The 17,053-nt window shown below is 47.6% G+C and overlaps 1 protein-coding gene across 4 annotated transcripts in view; it reads left to right on the top strand.

The window, feature by feature from the left end:
- The window catches only part of HNRNPH1 (heterogeneous nuclear ribonucleoprotein H1), a 262,634-nt gene extending 247,426 nt beyond the window's left edge, over window positions 1-15,208 (top strand). For all 4 annotated transcript variants that reach the window (XM_030213130.1, XM_030213126.1, XM_030213127.1 and 1 more), the window contains one exon: window positions 14,554-15,208. In XM_030213130.1, coding sequence (XP_030068990.1) covers window positions 14,554-14,672 — 119 coding nt within the window. In that variant the 3' untranslated portion in view covers window positions 14,673-15,208. The remainder of the gene's footprint in view (window positions 1-14,553) is intronic.
- The last annotated feature ends 1,845 nt before the right edge of the window (window positions 15,209-17,053 follow it).

Genomic DNA, 17,053 nt, shown 5'->3' with positions numbered 1-17,053 from the left:
CTGACATTGCTGTCTGGATGTCTCAACGCCACCTGAAATTAAACATGACCAAAACCGAGCTTCTCATTTTTCCCCCCAAACCCACCTCCCCGCTCCCCCCGTTTTTTATTTCTGTTGATGGCGCTCTCATTCTCCCTGTCTCCTCTGCTCGAAACCTTGGGGTCATCTTTGACTCTTCTCTCTCCTTCTCTGCTCACATCCAGCAGATCGCCAAGACCTGTCGTTTCTTTCTTTACAACATCCGTAAAATCTGCCCCTTTCTTTCCGAGCACTCTACCAAAATCCTCATCCACACCCTTGTCACTTCTCGTTTAGACTACTGCAATCTGCTTCTTGCTGACCTCCCACTTAACCTCTCCGCTCGCCAATCAGTTCAAAAAACTGCTGCTCGTCTTGTCTTCCGCCAGGGTCGCTTTACTCATACTACTCCTCTCCTCAAGTCGCTTCACTGGCTCCCTATCTGTTTTTGCAACCTGTTCAAACTTCTACTAACCTATAAATGTACTCACTGCTGCTCCCCAGTATCTCTCCACACTCGTCCTTCCCTACACCCCTTCCCGTGCACTCCGCTCCATGGATAAATCCTTCTTATCTGTTCCCTTCTCCACTACTGCCAACTCCAGACTTCGCGCCTTCTGTCTCGCTGCACCCTACGCCTGGAATAAACTTCCTGAGCCCCTACGTCTTGCCCCATCCTTGGCCACCTTTAAATCTAGACTGAAAGCCCACCTCTTTAACATTGCTTTTGACTCGTAACCACTCGCCTCCACCTACTCTCCTCTCCTTCCTGTACACATTAATTGATTTGATTTGCTTACTTTATTTTTTGTCTATTAGATTGTAAGCTCTTTGAGTAGGGACTGTCTTTCTTCTATGTTTGTGCAGCACTGCGTACGCCTTGTAGCGCTATAGAAATGCTAAATAGTAGTAGTAGCTGGAACGTAAGGATAGTACTGGGTGGACTTGTATGTTTTATGTCCCAGAAATGTCAAAGACCATGATCAAGTATTTTCTATCACATTCATTATTTTAATCATCCTATATAATAATTCTCACCACCACCAACACTCTGTTTCCCTACTCCTCCCCCTGCCTGGGAATCAGCTGTCAATGCACCGATCCCTGCCACTTCGGAGCAAGTGGCAGGGAGCGGCGCATCAAAAAACTACAAGCACAGCACCACAGAACCCCACCCCCACCCCATCACCCAAGCTCCCCCCAGCACATCAAATACCCCCTTCCCCCCCCCCCCCCCCCCCCCCCCACCCGAAGCACATCAACCCCCTCACCACCCGCAGCTGCCACTGGAAACGCTGTCTGGCCGCTGCTGCTTCTTCTTTTGAGCAGCAGCGGTAGCTACAAAAAGAAAAAAAAAAAACATTGATGTTTTTAAACCCAGCCCAAATCATTCGCAAATGCCCGAGTCTTAAAATGCAGTTGTATGTTGATGATTTTGTATCTGAGCTTGCATTGAAAGTTTCAAACCTGTCAATTCACCATTACATTTCCAAACATCAGACACAATACTTAAAAACTGTTAAAGAAAACCTAAATCCTTGTGAAATTGTTGTTCTCTTGGACTTTGCTGAAAACTACTCCTTTATTGTCCAAGATGCTGTTCAAGGTTTCAACTGGAAAAACAGTCAAGCTACACCGCATCCATTTGTTGTGTACTTCCGTGATGCTTCAAGTGAAATTCAGTGCATAAGTGTTTGCATAATAAGTGACAGCTTGTGGCATGATGCAGTTGCTGTACATGCATTCTTGGAAAAATTAATCGTGTTCTTGAAAAGCAAAATTGCACAGTGGAATTTCTTTGGCACAAGCCATGGCAAGTCACCATGTGATGCCATAGGTGGTAAAACAAAGCGACTAGCTGCTCAGGCTAGTTTGCAACGACCTAAAAATAGCCAAATTCTCACAGCACAAGGCTTGTTTGAATTTTGTGATCAAAAAATAAATAAAATCAAGTTCATTTTTGTTTCCAAGGATGAAATTGAATCTTCAAGATCTGCACAAGAGGAAAGATTCAGTAAAGCTTCCACAGTTGCTGGAACTCGTGAAAATCACCAGTTTATTCCCATTGACTTGAACCAAATTTCAGTCAGTAGAGTGTCAAATGATTCCTCCTCATTTGTTGTCAAACTTTGTCAGTCAGATGACCCAGTGAGTGTACCTGGCATAAATGTGTCTCAACTTCAGCCTGGGCAGTATGTTGCCTGTGTTTATGACAACAAATGGTGGATTGGCAATGTCTGTGACACATCATTTGAAGAACATGATGCCTTGGTCAACTTTACGCATCCATGCGGGCCTGCACGATCATTTCATTGGCCTAGCAGAAGAGATTCTTGTTGGATTTCTGAACAGCATATTCTAGCAGTTCTTCCAGTACCAGCAACTACAGCACTTGGACGACAGTATACATTTCCAGAAACAGCAATGAAACTTATCAGTGAAAAATTCTTGTCACTTCAGCACTGAGGTTTTACTTGGGAACCATTAAGACACCCCCATTAGGCTTGAGAAACTAGGCAAAGACAACCAAATGAGGCTTGGGAACCTCAAGTAAGATGCCCACCTTCAGACTTGGGAACCTGTGCCAAGTGGCTGGACTTGCCTGGCTATCGGGCGTGACCTCTTGGCGATGAGGTTGCCACTTCCTATTGAATTGGTAGTGGCGTAGCCACCATGGACCAACGCATGCTTAAAGCAACTGAGTGACTTATACAGCAATTAGAAACATCGATGGGCCCTATATCCGTTTCATCTATCATTCAACAATACTGGCCAAAAAACACTTTTTTTTGCAATCCTTATATGGAGAGACTGCAAATTGAAAACTACATATTCTGATAGAAGGAAATCTGCTCTTTCTAATGGTGCTAAAAGAAAGAATATTGAAGCTGTCCCACTGGAGATCAAGGGCATCAAAGATAGCCCAAAATGGGCAAAAATGCCTTTTATACCAACTTTGAACGCTTATAATTTTTCAACCACTTGAAGGAAAGTGCTGCAAATTGGAATGCCTCATTACAGCCGTGCATTTAGTACACCTACCAAAAATCAACCTGAGAGGCCAACTAGTTTACAAACTACAGCAGCCTCAACATCGCTGTAAATTGATTTTTGCCGTTTTTTTGGCAAAGTTTGAGCCTACACCATTCAAAAAGTAAGAGGACTAGGAACATGGGGTTTTGCCAGTTCATTAAGCCCTAAAAGTAGTGCAGGTTCTCCAAATATCCCCCTTGTACTACTAAAACGTCCAGTTTTACAGCTTCTGGAAGTTGGCCCAAAATGTCATTATTGCTCAGGCGACATTTTGCAACCCTTTACTTGAGGTCCCCTAGAACCTCCAATGTTTAGTCTTTTGAACTAAACTTTTGCACAGCTTAGTTTTTTATCATAAAGAAACTATGTACCAAATTTCATCAAAATCTGAGATGGTGAGGTGGGGACGACCTTTAAAATTGGTCCACTTGACACGGAATGACTCTCATGCATTTTGGACTTGCACATTGACTCGAAAATTTTGGGGGGATATAGTTGGACACTTAAGATTGGGAGGTAGACCCATTAAGATGTCCCCAATGGGACTATTATTGGACCGGTATGAAGGTTTGGGGGCCGCAAAATAAGTATTTTAAAATCTTACTCCGGAAGGCCGGGATGTTGGCTAAGAGAGTTATTTTGGGGTGTGGACCAGCGACTTGGCCCCCGCCTATTGGCAATGGAGGAATAGGTTACATAATTTGATGCTATTGGAAGCACAACATGCCAAATTTACTTTCAAACGAAAACATTTCTTATTGGTTTGGGACCTATATATTCAGTCCCTGTCCCATAGAGCCCGGAGTTTAGTGCTGAACTCTTTTGCTTAAAGAAGACCCTGACATCGGGTCTACAATGAGCGGTATATAGGAAGTAGTACAGGTCTAATAGATTGAAAGGGGGGGGCACGGAGACAAATGGTAGGAGGGTAGTTGGGGGGAGGGAAAGTGAATGATACATACCTGTAGCAGGTGTTCTCCGAGGACAGCAGGCTGATTGTTCTCACGACTGGGTGACGTCCGCGGCAGCCCCCACCAACCGGAAAAAGCTTCGCGGGACGGTCGGCACGCAGGGCACGCCCACCGCGCATGCGCGGCCGTCTTCCCGCCCGTGCGCGACCGCTCCCGCCAGTTGAATGACAAGCATTAAAATATGAAACACAACTCCAAAGGGGAGGAGGGAGGGTAGGTGAGAACAATCAGCCTGCTGTCCTCGGAGAACACCTGCTACAGGTATGTATCATTCACTTTCTCCGAGGACAAGCAGGCTGCTTGTTCTCACGACTGGGGTATCCCTAGCTCTCAGGCTCACTCAAAACAAGAACCCAGGTCAATTGAACCTCGCAACGGCGAGGGTACAACAGAAATTGACCTACGAAGAACAACTAACTGAGAGTGCAGCCTGACCAGAATAAATTCGGGTCCTGGAGGGTGGAGTTGGATTTACACCCCAAACAGATTCTGCAGCACCGACTGCCCGAACCGACTGTCGCGTCGGGTATCCTGCTGGAGGCAGTAATGTGATGTGAATGTGTGGACAGATGACCACGTCGCAGCCTTGCAAATCTCTTCAATAGTGGCTGACTTCAAGTGGGCCACTGACGCTGCCATGGCTCTGACACTATGAGCCGTGACATGACCCTCAAGAGCCAGCCCAGCCTGGGCGTAAGTGAAGGAAATGCAATCTGCTAGCCAATTGGAGATGGTGCGTTTCCCGACAGCGACCCCTAGCCTGTTAGGGTCGAAAGAAACAAACAATTGGGCGGACTGTCTGTGGGGCTGTGTCCGCTCCAAGTAGAAGGCCAATGCTCTCTTCCAGTCCAATGTGTGCAACTGACGTTCAGCAGGGCGGGTATGCGGCCTGGGGAAGAATGTTGGCAAGACAATTGACTGGTTAAGATGGAACTCCGACACCACCTTCGGCAGGAACTTTGGGTGGGTGCGGAGCACTACTCTGTTGTGATGAAATTTGGTATACGGAGCATGAGCTACCAGGGCTTGAAGCTCACTGACCCTACGAGCTGAAGTAACTGCCACCAAGAAAATGACCTTCCAGGTCAAGTACTTCAGATGGCAGGAATTCAGTGGCTCAAAAGGAGGTTTCATCAGCTGGGTGAGGACGACGTTGAGATCCCATGACACTGTAGGAGGCTTGATAGGGGGCTTTGACAAAAGCAAGCCTCTCATGAATCGAACGACTAAAGGCTCTCCAGAGATGGCTTTACCTTCCACACGATAGTGGTAAGCACTAATCGCACTAAGGTGATTCCTTACTGAGTTGGTCTTGAGGCCAGACTCTGATAAGTGCAGAAGGTATTCAAGCAGGTTCTGTGCAGGGCAAGAACGAGGTTCTAGGGCCTTGCTCTCACACCAAACGACAAACCTCCTCCACTTGAAAAAGTAACTCTTTTTAGTGGAATCCTTCCTAGAGGCAAGCAAGACCCGGGAGACACCCTCAGACAGACCCAACGCAGCGAAGTCTACGCCCTCAACATCCAGGCCGTGAGAGCCAGGGATTGAAGGTTGGGGTGCAGCAACGCTCCGTCGTTCTGCGAAATGAGAGTCGGAAAACACTCCAATCTCCACGGTTCTTCTGAGGACAACTCCAGAAGAAGAGGGAACCAGATCTGACGGGGCCAAAAGGGCGCTATCAGAATCATGGTGCCGCGGTCTTGCTTGAGCTTCAGTAAGGTCTTCCCCACCAAAGGTATGGGAGCATAAGCATACAGGAGGCCGGTCCCCCAATGAAGGAGAAAGGCATCTGACGCTAGCCTGCCGTGTGTCTGAAGTCTGGAACAGAACAGAGGCAGCTTGTGGTTGGTCTGAGAGGCGAAAAGATCCACCGAGGGGGTGCCCCACTCTCGGAAGATCTTGCGTACCACTCTGGAATGGAGCGACCACTCGTGCGGTTGCATGACTCTGCTCAGTCTGTCGGCCAGACTGTTGTTTACGCCTGCCAGGTACGTGGCTTGGAGGAGCATGCCAAACCGGCACGCCCAACGCCACATCCCGACGGCTTCCTGACACAGGGGGCGAGATCCGGTGCCCCCCTGCTTGTTGACGTAGTACATTGCAACCTGATTGTCTGTCCGAATTTGGATAATTTGGTAGGACAGCCGATCTCTGAAAGCCTTCAGTGCGTTCCAGATCGCTCGGAGCTCCAGGAGGTTGATCTGCAGATCCTTTTCCTGGAGGGACCACAGACCCTGGGTGTGAAGCCCATCGACATGAGCTCCCCACCCCAGGCGAGATGCATCCGTCGTCAGCACTTTCGTGGGCTGCGGAATTTGGAATGGACGTCCCAGGGTCAAATTGGTCCGGATGGTCCACCAGAGCAGTGAAGTGCGGCAACTGGTGGAGAGGCGGATGACATCTTCTAGATTCCCGGTGGCTTGGAACTACTGGGAAGCTAGGGTCCATTGAGCAGATCTCATGTGAAGACGAGCCATGGGAGTCACATGAACTGTGGAGGCCATATGACCCAGAAGTCTCAACATCTGCCGAGCTGTGACCTGCTGAGACGCTCTGGTCTGCGAAGCGAGGGACAGGAGGTTGTTGGCCCTCGCTTCGGGAAGGAAGGCCTGAGCCGTCTGGGTATTCAGCAGAGCTCCTATGAATTCCAGAGACTGGGTTGGCTGGAGATGGGACTTTGGGTAATTTATCACAAACCCCAGCAGCTCCAGGAGTTGAATAGTGCACTGCATGGACCGGAGGGCTCCTGCCTCCTAGGTGCTCTTGACCAGCCAATCGTCGAGATATGGGAACACGTGCACTCCCAGCCTGCGTAGGTACGCCGCCACCACCACGAGGCACTTTGTAAACACTCGTGGGGCGGAGGCAAGCCCAAAGGGCAGCACACAGTACTGAAAGTGTCGTGCGCCCAGGCGGAATCTGAGATACTGTCTGTGAGCTGGCAGTATCGGGATGTGAGTATATGCATCCTTTAAATCCAGGGAACATAGCCAATCGTTTTTCTGAATCATTGGTAGAAGGGTGCCCAAGGAAAGCATCCTGAACTTTTCTTTGACCAGGAATTTGTTCAGGCCTCTCAGGTCTAGGATGGGACGCATCCCCCCTGTTTTCTTTTCCACAAGGAAGTACCTGGAATAGAATCCCTGCCCTTCCTGCCCGGGTGGTACGGGCTCGACCGCATTGGCGCTGAGAAGGGCGGAGAGTTCCTCTGCAAGTACCTGCTTGTGATGGGAGCTGAAGGATTGAGCTCCCGAAGGACAATTTGGAGGCAGGGAGGTCAAATTCAGGGCGTATCCGCACCGCACTATTTGGAGAACCCACTGGTCGGAGGTTATGAGAGGCCACCTTTGGTGAAAATATTTTAACCTCCCCTCGACCGGCAGATCGTCCGGTACGGACACTTTGAGGGCGGCTATGTTCCCGTGGATCCAGTCAAAAGCCCGTCCCTGGCTTTTGCTGTGGAGGCGCAGGGGGCTGCTTAGGGGCGCACGCTGTTGACGGGAACGAGCACGCTGGGGCTGTCCCTGTGCCTGACGAGGCCTTCGGGCCGGCTGGTTGTACCTACGCTTTGCAAAAGAATAGGGTGCAGCCTGCCGGGCCCGGGAAAAACGTCCACCTGCTGAGGTGGATGCTGAAGGCGCCCGGTGGGAGAGCTTGTCGAGAGCGATTTCCCGCTGATGCAGTTGGTCCACCATCTGCTCGACCTTCTCACCAAAAATGTTATCCCCCCGGCAAGGGACGTCGGCCAGTCTCTGCTGGGTGCGGTTGTCCAGGTCAGAGGCACGCAGCCATGAGAGCCTGCGCATCACTATACCTTGGGCCGCAGCACGAGATGCCACGTCACAGGTGTCATAGATACCCCTGGACAGGAACTTTCTGCACGCCTTCAGCTGCCTGACCACCTCCTGATAAGGCCTGGACTGCTCCGGCGGGAGCTTCTCGACCAGGTCCGCCAGTTGTTGCACATAGGTCCGCATGTGAATGCTCATATAGAGCAGGTATGACTGGATGCGGGTCACGAGCATGGAGGATTGGTAGGCCTTCCTCCCAAACGAGTCCAGAGTGCGAGACTCCCGCCCCGGGGGCGCCGAGGCGGTATCCCTCGAACTCCGTGCCCTCTTGAGAGCAGAATCCACGACCGCTGAGTCATGGGGCAATTGTGGCCGCATTAACTCTGGGTCGGAGTGGATCCTGTACTGGGACTCTGCTTTCTTGGGAATGGTGGGGTTAGTTAATGGTCGCACCCAGTTCCGAAGCAGTGTCTCCTTGAGGACATTGTGCAGCGGCACCGTGGAGGACTCTCTAGGTGGTGATGGATAGTCGAGGACCTCGAGCATCTCGGCCCTCGGCTCTTCCACAGAGACCACGGGGAAGGGAATGCTAATAGACATATCCCGCACAAAGGAGGCAAAGGAGAGACTCTCGGGAGGTGAGAGTTTCCTCTCCGGTGAAGGCGTGGGGTCCGAGGGAAGGCCCGTAGACTCCTCTGAGGAGAAATATCTAGGGTCCTCCTCTTCCCCCCACGAGTCCTCATCCTCGGTATCGGACATAAGCTCATGTAGCTGAGTCCTGAACCGGGCCCGGCTCGACGTCGAGGCACCGAGGTCTCGGTGTCGTCGAGCGGTGGATTCCCGCGCCGGCGGGGACGGAGCTCCCTTCATCGACGTCGACGGGGACTCCACCTGCGTGGCGGTCGAGACCGGCGCCGCAAGCGGCGGCGGTGTCGACGGCCCCGGCGCCGGGCTAGAGCTCGCCGGCGCCACAGTCATCGGCGCCGAGGGCGCAAGCACCCCCGGCGCTGGCACAGCCTGGCGCATCAGCCCTTCCAGGATCCCCGGAAGGATGGCTCTGAGGCACTCGTCCAGGCCCGCTGCCGGGAAAGGCGGTGGGGCCGGTAGGGGCGTCGCCGGCAGAAGCTGATGGGGGCCAGGAGACGGCACCGAGGTGCCGGAACCCCGACGCGTCGGTACCTCCACCACCGACGGAGACCTCTCCTCTCGATGACGCTTCGGCGTCGCCTCCTCTCCGATATCCGGATGCACCGAGGGCGACCGGTGACGACGCTTCTTATCCTTCTTGCGATGCCCGTCACCGGCGCCGGAAGGCATGGAGGAGGAGGAGGTAGATCCCCCTCGGTCTCGAGGTACCGGGTCAGACAGGGTTCGGTCCCGCGGCCCACGAGCTGAGGGAGTGACCGGGGCCGATTGCCCACGCGGCCTCTCACCTCCACTCTCACCGGAGGACCGGCGGGCCCTGTTCTCCTGGGGTCGCTGCCATCGGTGCCGATGTCTCGGGCATCGATACCGGTACCGAAGGGCCGGGCGTCGATACCGATGCCTTCGAGGTCGACGTCGAGGGGCCGGCGCAAGTTCCAAAAAGACGGTCCCGCAGAACTTGCCTCGCAACCTGAGTCCGTTTCCGGAGACCGAGACACAGAGAACACGACTTGATATTGTGCTCCGGCCCGAGGCACTGGAGGCACCAAGCGTGGGTGTCGGTCTGCGAGATCGGCCGGCCACAGCGACCACACTTTTTAAATCCACTCGGGACCTTCGAGGACATCGACGGAAAAATCGCGTCGGCGAAGTCAAAGTCGTCAATGGTGGCTGGAATCACACCTCGAAAAAAGAAACGACCGAGCGACCACTAGGCCGCAACGTGGCGTCCCCGCTAGAAGCGAGGGAAAAGGGGAGCGCGTGCTCCACACGCTCAGGTTTTGTTTTGTTTTTTTTTTTGAAAAAGGAAACCGGCGGTAACCAAAAAACAAGAAGTTTTAGAAAGAAAAGCGACGATCCGCGCAAACGCGATCGAAATCCGGCGGCTGAAAACAGAGAGAGCGGCAAAGCACAACTCTCTCCAGTCGCGGAAAAAAAGGAACTGGCGGGAGCGGTCGCGCACGGGCGGGAAGACGGCCGCGCATGCGCGGTGGGCGTGCCCTGCGTGTCGACCGTCCCGCGAAGCTTTTTCCGGTTGGTGGGGGCTGCCGCGGACGTCACCCAGTCGTGAGAACAAGCAGCCTGCTTGTCCTCGGAGAAGGGGGGGTTAGTTTCGTGGTAAGGGTGGGTGAAGGGGAGGTGGTTATAGGGGGGAGGGAAACAGTCATATCAGTTGATGGATGCATTTTAAGATCTATGTTCAAGTTTTCAAAAATTTGTTTGAGGCTATATCAGGAGGGGGCCAAGTTTTCACAGTAGATATAGATGTGGCATGGAGCTTTTGAAGCTTTGGTCTCCCCTAGTTGGAGTGTGTATGGTGAAAATAAGTAATTAGGGCAATAATTATTCCCTGATAAAACTTATTACAAGGTTTCCGCTCAGTCTAGGGGAAATATTATAAAGAAACCTTGTGCTGGCACCCTGCCAGTGTTTTGTTCTTCGCCAAAAAAAACCCAAAGCCACGTCACAGATGATAATTGTATATTATTTATTACAGGTAGAAAAATAGACACTCTGCAATAGCTTATATGCAATAATATCTCTTACTGATATACACTAACAAAATATATTGTCTAACTACACTCTGATTATCCTGAGACTACGTACAGTAATGATTAGAACAGTACAAATGATATCCTAATGATCCTTATGAAACTTATCACATCTTATGCAAAATACACATTAGCAGCTGTCCCTGACCAAGAGCTGACATAAACCAGTCGTACTTAGATAAAACCACTGCCTAACCCCAGACCAGGAAATATATCACTGTGATCTTACCACGCTGTCCTGATGACGGCTTCGGATAAGACCAGAGCAGAATCTCCCCAGACGCTATCTTAGCTGTCTGTGTCTTTTGTAGTGCAGGTCTTTCTCAGCAAACACACAGGTTCCAATCTTTCCTTTGGTTCTCAGAGCCAATATCTCTGCCACAGGTATTTGCACCAGTTATGCAGGTCACAAGGTTGGTATCATACAGTCTCTAGCTCACCCCGAGCCTTGCTGGATTTCTCAGTTCCTTCACAGGTACCCCTCCGAGGGTCTCCGACTAACTTACTTTTCCCACTCTCCCCGCGTCTTCAGACCTCTCTCGGTGATAGCCTGGACCAATCCTTCTCTCACACAGTACAGTGCATGGGTAAGAAGAGTTCTTTGTTTTGTGACCTTGGAGATGGTAACTTCTGGTGCCATGAGTATGACTCCCTTCCCAGCGTCTCAGAGATAGAAGGGGGATGGTTAGAACACAGAATGTCCTTGGCTTCAGCAAGCCTGTCAGTGATTTTCCACAAGCTGAAGCTGGATCTTGCTGACACAGAAATGTTGCAGCAGCCATCTTATTATACCCAGATGTCATAGGCTTGTATAGGCCAAGACCAGCTTAGGCTAGATCACAGGGAAATACCCCTACAAGGGTCTTTAGATTTCAGACCCTGCGGAAAGTGGCAGAGGTGTAGTTTACTTCTAATGAGGGAGGGCTGGTATGACAAAGCTTCAGTAATATGTGTTGCATTGAACTGTATTTGACACTGGGGGTACACCAACCCTGTATAGTTGAGTTGAACACTGTTCCCGATTACACTTGGGAGGGGAGTGAGGGACGGAAGGGGGGGGTACATATATATAAAAATGAGATGACTATGTAATGTTATATTTCTGTTCACGTGTTACATTATAGTTATGCAGAAGAGTTATGTGGCTTTCACCTTGTCATCAATAAAAAATGTTAAAAACTAAAACAAATAGGAGGAAATATTTTTTCACTCAATGACTAGTTAAGCTCTGGAACTCTTTGCAAAAGGATGTGGCAAAAGTGGTCAGTGTATCTGGGTTTAAAAATGTTTTGGGCAAGTTCCTGGAGGAAGTCCATAATAGTCTGCCATCTGCCACTATTTGAGGTTTCTGCCAGGTACTTGTGACCTGGATTGGCCACTGTTGGAAACAGGATACAGGGCTAGATGGACCGTTCAAGTCTTTATCTCAGTCATTTACTGTCGTTTAGACCAGTCCTGAGGCCCTCCCTAATATATTTCCTGTCATTTAAACCACATTAGTATACATAAGTACAAAGTCTCTAATCTAGGCTTTAGGCCCACGGCAGACTAGTGTCAGATGCCTGCCTTCTCCATTGGGGGACAGGTCTGCTGTATTTATATCCTTCCATGCCTCTTGTAAGGAAGACTTTACTGAAACTCAAGCAAGACCGTGGAATCATGATTCTGATTGTGTCATACTTGTCTCGGCAGATCTGGTTCCCTCTACTTTTGGAGTTATCCTCTGAAGAACTGTGGAGAGAATGAGGAATCTCTTTTAAATCCCAACCTACAATCTCTGGTTACATAGTAACATAGTAGAAGACGGCAGAAAAAGACCTGCATGGTCCATCCAGTCTGCCCAACAAATAAACCCATATGTGCTACTTTTTGTGTATACCTTACCTTGATTTGTACCTGTCCTTTTCAGGGCACAGACCGTGTAAGTCTGCCCAGCACTATCCCCGCCTCCCAACCACCAGCCCCGCCTCCCACCACCGGCTCTGGCACAGACCGTATAAGTCTGCCCAGCACTATCCCCGCCTCCCGCCACCGGCTCTGCCACCCAATCTCGGCTAAGCTCCTTAGGATCTATTCCTTCTGAACAGGATTCTTTTGTTTATCCCACGCGTGCTTGAATTCTGTTACCGTTTTCATTTCCACCACCTTCCGCGGGAGGGCATTCCAAGCATCCACTACTCTCTCTGTGAAAAAATACTTCCTGACAGTTTTCTTGAGTCTGTGCCCCCCTTCAATCTCATTTCATGTCCTCTCGTTCTACCTCCTTCACATCTCCGGAAAAGGTTCGTTTGCGGATTAATACTTTTCAAATACTTGAACGTCTGTATCATATCACCCCTGTTCCTCCTTTCTTGCAGAGTATACATGTTCAGGTCATCAAGTCTCTCCTCATAACGTCTTGTAACGCAAATCCCTTACCATTCTCGTAGCTTTTCTTTGCACCGCTTCAATTCTTTTTACATCCTTCGCAAGGTACGGACTCCAAAACTGAACACAATACTCCAGGTGGGGCCTCGCCAACGACTTATACAGGGGCATCAACACCCCCCTTCTTCTGGTTCTCACAGCTTTGATGTTGAGAGTGTAGAATTTGCTTCATTGAGTCTTTTGGAGGGGGTCTCTTGTCTTGCTGGCTTCCAGGAAAGATTCCACTAAGAGGTGTTAATCTTTCAAATAGAGCAGGTTTGCTGTCTGGTGTGAGAGCAAGGCCCTAGATTCTCTTGTTTGTCCTACACAGACCCTGCTTGAATACCTTCTAACTTATCTGAGTCTGGTCTTAAGACCAACTCCATAAGGGTTCACCTCAGTGTAATTATTGTTTATCGTGTAGAACGTAAGCCCATCTTCTCTGGACAGCCTCTAGTTGTTCAATTCATGAGAGGTAAGCTTAGTGTACCTGTTTGCATCTAAAATCTGGTGGAAGGATTTTAAGTGTGATTTTTAGCACACATTTCATGCATGTGCCTAGAAGAGACCTGCAAAGGAATTACCTTCAATGTTGAAAATAACTTTTTTATTTTTACCTTTACTGCTGATTTTAATTACTGCACTAGAGGTGAAATATGGCCTTCTTACTTCTATGAAAGTGGGTGGAAACTGAAGACCTGGGTTCCCATTTGGGAACCTCCAGATAAAGGATCCCTAATTATGAAACTCAAGTTGAGGACCTCTTAGTCCCTTGAATTAGTATAGTTTGAGCTACTCAAGTAACCACGTTATATCCTCCAAGTTCCTAAACTCACTGCCACCCAAATTGGACCCTTAACCAATTTGATGGAGAGTGAGAACAGATGTGTGTGTGTGAACAGAGTGCAGCGGTGGGGTTGGGGACTTGGGTGCATTAGGCTTAAGCTGAATTGATGAGTGGGCAGAATAGGGTACTTAGCTTAGTTGGTGGAAAAGCTACAGTGTGGAGGGTGAGTGAAGCCTGCTTTTTTTCCTAGGCCAAATCAGAGCCCTGTCAATTCTTAAAAAAAAAAAAGGGACTACTGTTCGCACACATTTTTAGCTTTTCAATATATGCTAAATTTAGTGCACATTTTTACTCTGGTTATTTTACTATGTTTTTTTGAATGCTTGATGAATTATCAGCTTGCTTTATAAGGATTTTACTTGTGTTAAACTGCATTAAGTAAATTGTTCTAATTTTTAGCACATAAGATTAGCATGGTCTATCCAATCTGCCCAGTTAAGTGGACAGGGTTGCAGCTGCAGTTAACCCCCCTCTTTTTTTAACATTTGTTTAGGGTTAACTTACATTTATTACATAGGATCCAAGCAGAGAAGAGAAACATGCATTTTTAAAAATTTGTTTTTAAATTAATAATTTAATTTCCTTGTGGAAGCAATGTCAAAAGGACAACAAGGATGCAACATACATGTTTCAGAAGCATTCTATGGAGTGTGCTGTTTTATTTGAGTGGAACCTGACACAGCCCGTGACAAAAGTTTACGAGATGACATCTCTTGAGTTACTGACATTTTATGATTGCACAGTTATGTAGCAGCTTCGGTTAAGAATATATATTTTCTTTTTCTTTACAGGTAACCAAACTGGTATGAATAGCAGCTATTACAGCAGTGGAACCCGTGGATCAATGGGTGTGAATGGAATGGGAGGAATGTCCAGCAGCATGAGTATCAGTGGTGCCTGGGGGATGTAACTTAAACATCACCCGCTTTACCACAACTTTTATAAGCAAAAGGTTTAACAATTTTGCAATACAAGCTTGTGATTTATGCTTACTGTAAGTGAAATGTTGTTGTTTTTTTTTTTTTTAACTTTAAAGGTTCAGTATTTTCAAATACACAAGAATTGATTTAGGAAGTCCACAGTTGAATACTACCTGTTAATTTGTCAGCTTTTCAAGTTATGCAGTAGGATATCTGTAAACTGTGAACTTAGTTTTTGTAGTTTCAATTATGTTTAATGTTGCTCTTAAAAGTACACATACATTTTGTAAATCGTTTCTCCAGTTAAGAGACTAGATATTTGGCTTTTTTTTTTTTTTTTTTTAAATCACAGGCACGTTTAACATTTTTAGTTAATGGAAGTATGTTTTGAGAAGTTATACCCATGATATTAAGGTTTTGGTCTAGTGTTTGTATGAATTTCCTAAACTTGATTGTGTTGAGACATTTGAAGTACTGCACTGTGTAAAGTGAAACTTGTTAATAAACCTTCTTTTAAACATGTAAAGCTTTTTGTTTCATGTTTTAATTAAAACATTTTTCTAAAACAATTTGTAGTTAGTGAACTGTTTTGTTTATTGAACAAATGCAAACTGTTCCATATGTAAGATAACAGCATTGTGTAGCTAACATTTCACAAGTACCTTGCAACTTTTTTAGTAGTGACAGTTTTCTTACAACCTTTGTGATTTTATAGGAATTGGAATTTTGTCATGAAAGACATTAGATGCAAAAATTATAGACCCAACTATGAAGCCAATACAGTACAACCTCTGTTTTCATTGACGTCGGTTATCGTCGTTTTCAGTTTTCGTCTTTTTTTTTTTTTTTTTCAAAAAATTTGTTTTCATCGGTTGCCTCGGATTTCGTCGGCGTGCATACTGTACTTGTGCTCTGAAGACAGGGAAAACCCTTCTCTTTTTCTCGCCTAACCTTTACTTCTGTAGCACACAACAGTACGATGCTTCCTGCCTTTACATCTCTCCCCCTGTGGACGAACTTGCCTTCCTCTGCACAAACTTCAGCCTCTCAGATCAATCAACTCTTGACACCTTCTCTGCACTGCTCAGGCTGGAAACAGAACGAGGCGATCCGGGACTCATCCGGTCTCTTACAGCGGCCGCTCGTGCGTCTTGTTGCTTTTTTTTTTTTTGGGGGGGGGGGGGGGGGGGTTATCTTCAGAACCACACGGCTCCCTCTCGAACAAGACCTGGAAGGAGGCCAGGGTAAGATCCTTGGTTGGAGAAAGCGGTTAGGGTGGGAGCTGGTTGCTGGTTTGAGACGTCCAAAGTGAAAGGTGAAAAAAAACCCCTATAAAATACTTTTCATAATTATTGCCTCGGTTTTTGTTGGTAATCCGTCCGAAAACAGGTATCACTGTATCTAGGAGCAAATCCACTTATTTCAGTGGACTACAAACTGCATATTATTTTAATCAAATAATATGGCTAGACCTCTGGGAGTTAGTGGGTTATTGGTAGGCTGGAGACATAGGCATAGTAAGAAGTATATGATTTATATCATGTTAGTGATACTACTGAGAATCTTGACTGTAGAATTTGGCATTGTTTTATAGCAAGCTTAGGGGGTCTTTTATATAAAGGCATGGTTGTGTTTTTAGCATGCACTGGACGCCCATAGGTAAGGGCATCTCTAGCATTTAGTACATGCTAAAACCGCTAGCGTGTCTTTGCAAAAAGCCCACTCAATGCATAAAGCCGAGATACAGATCGTTTAGCAGTTGCACCCCTTTCTAGCAAGTACTGAAAATTTCTTGATGGAATACTATTGGATTTATTTTTCAATGCTAAAATGTTTTTTTATGTAAACTGCTCTGACCTATCAGAAAGGGTGGTATAGTAAGCTTTTAATAAACATAATCATTACTTAGTGTGCCTTAAATATTTTAAGAAATATAAGCACACTCTTAATCTGGACTTTGTTTTTTCCTTCATAACAAACATAAAATTCACCTGTTTCTCCCCCACACCACCATGAACATAAACACTTAAATATAGATATAAAGACATTATTTTGTGGAGGGTGGGGCTGACCACGAAAATGCTTGCTGTTTTGATATGGCTGTATTGTTGAAATACTTATTTTTCTGAGGACAAGAATGCTGCTGCTTCTCAGACGTGGGTTGATGTCCGCTTGGACCTGGGAATCGGCATTACTGATAGCAAAAAAAAAAAAAAATTTTTGCCAGAGTCTTCTGGTGCATGTGCACCGCACATGCATGGACTGACTTCCCACCCACTGCGCGAGCGTGTACCTCAGTTTTCTTTTTTCCGTGATGGTGTGGCAGGTTTTTTTCTGTGCTGCTTGTTTGGCCTCGGAAAGTCTTCTCTTT

This window comes from Microcaecilia unicolor, chromosome 8, assembly GCF_901765095.1.
Source record: "Microcaecilia unicolor chromosome 8, aMicUni1.1, whole genome shotgun sequence".
Classification (NCBI taxonomy): domain Eukaryota; kingdom Metazoa; phylum Chordata; class Amphibia; order Gymnophiona; family Siphonopidae; genus Microcaecilia; species Microcaecilia unicolor.
Note: the sequence above shows the minus strand (reverse complement) of the source record. Positions and strands in the feature narration are given on the sequence as shown.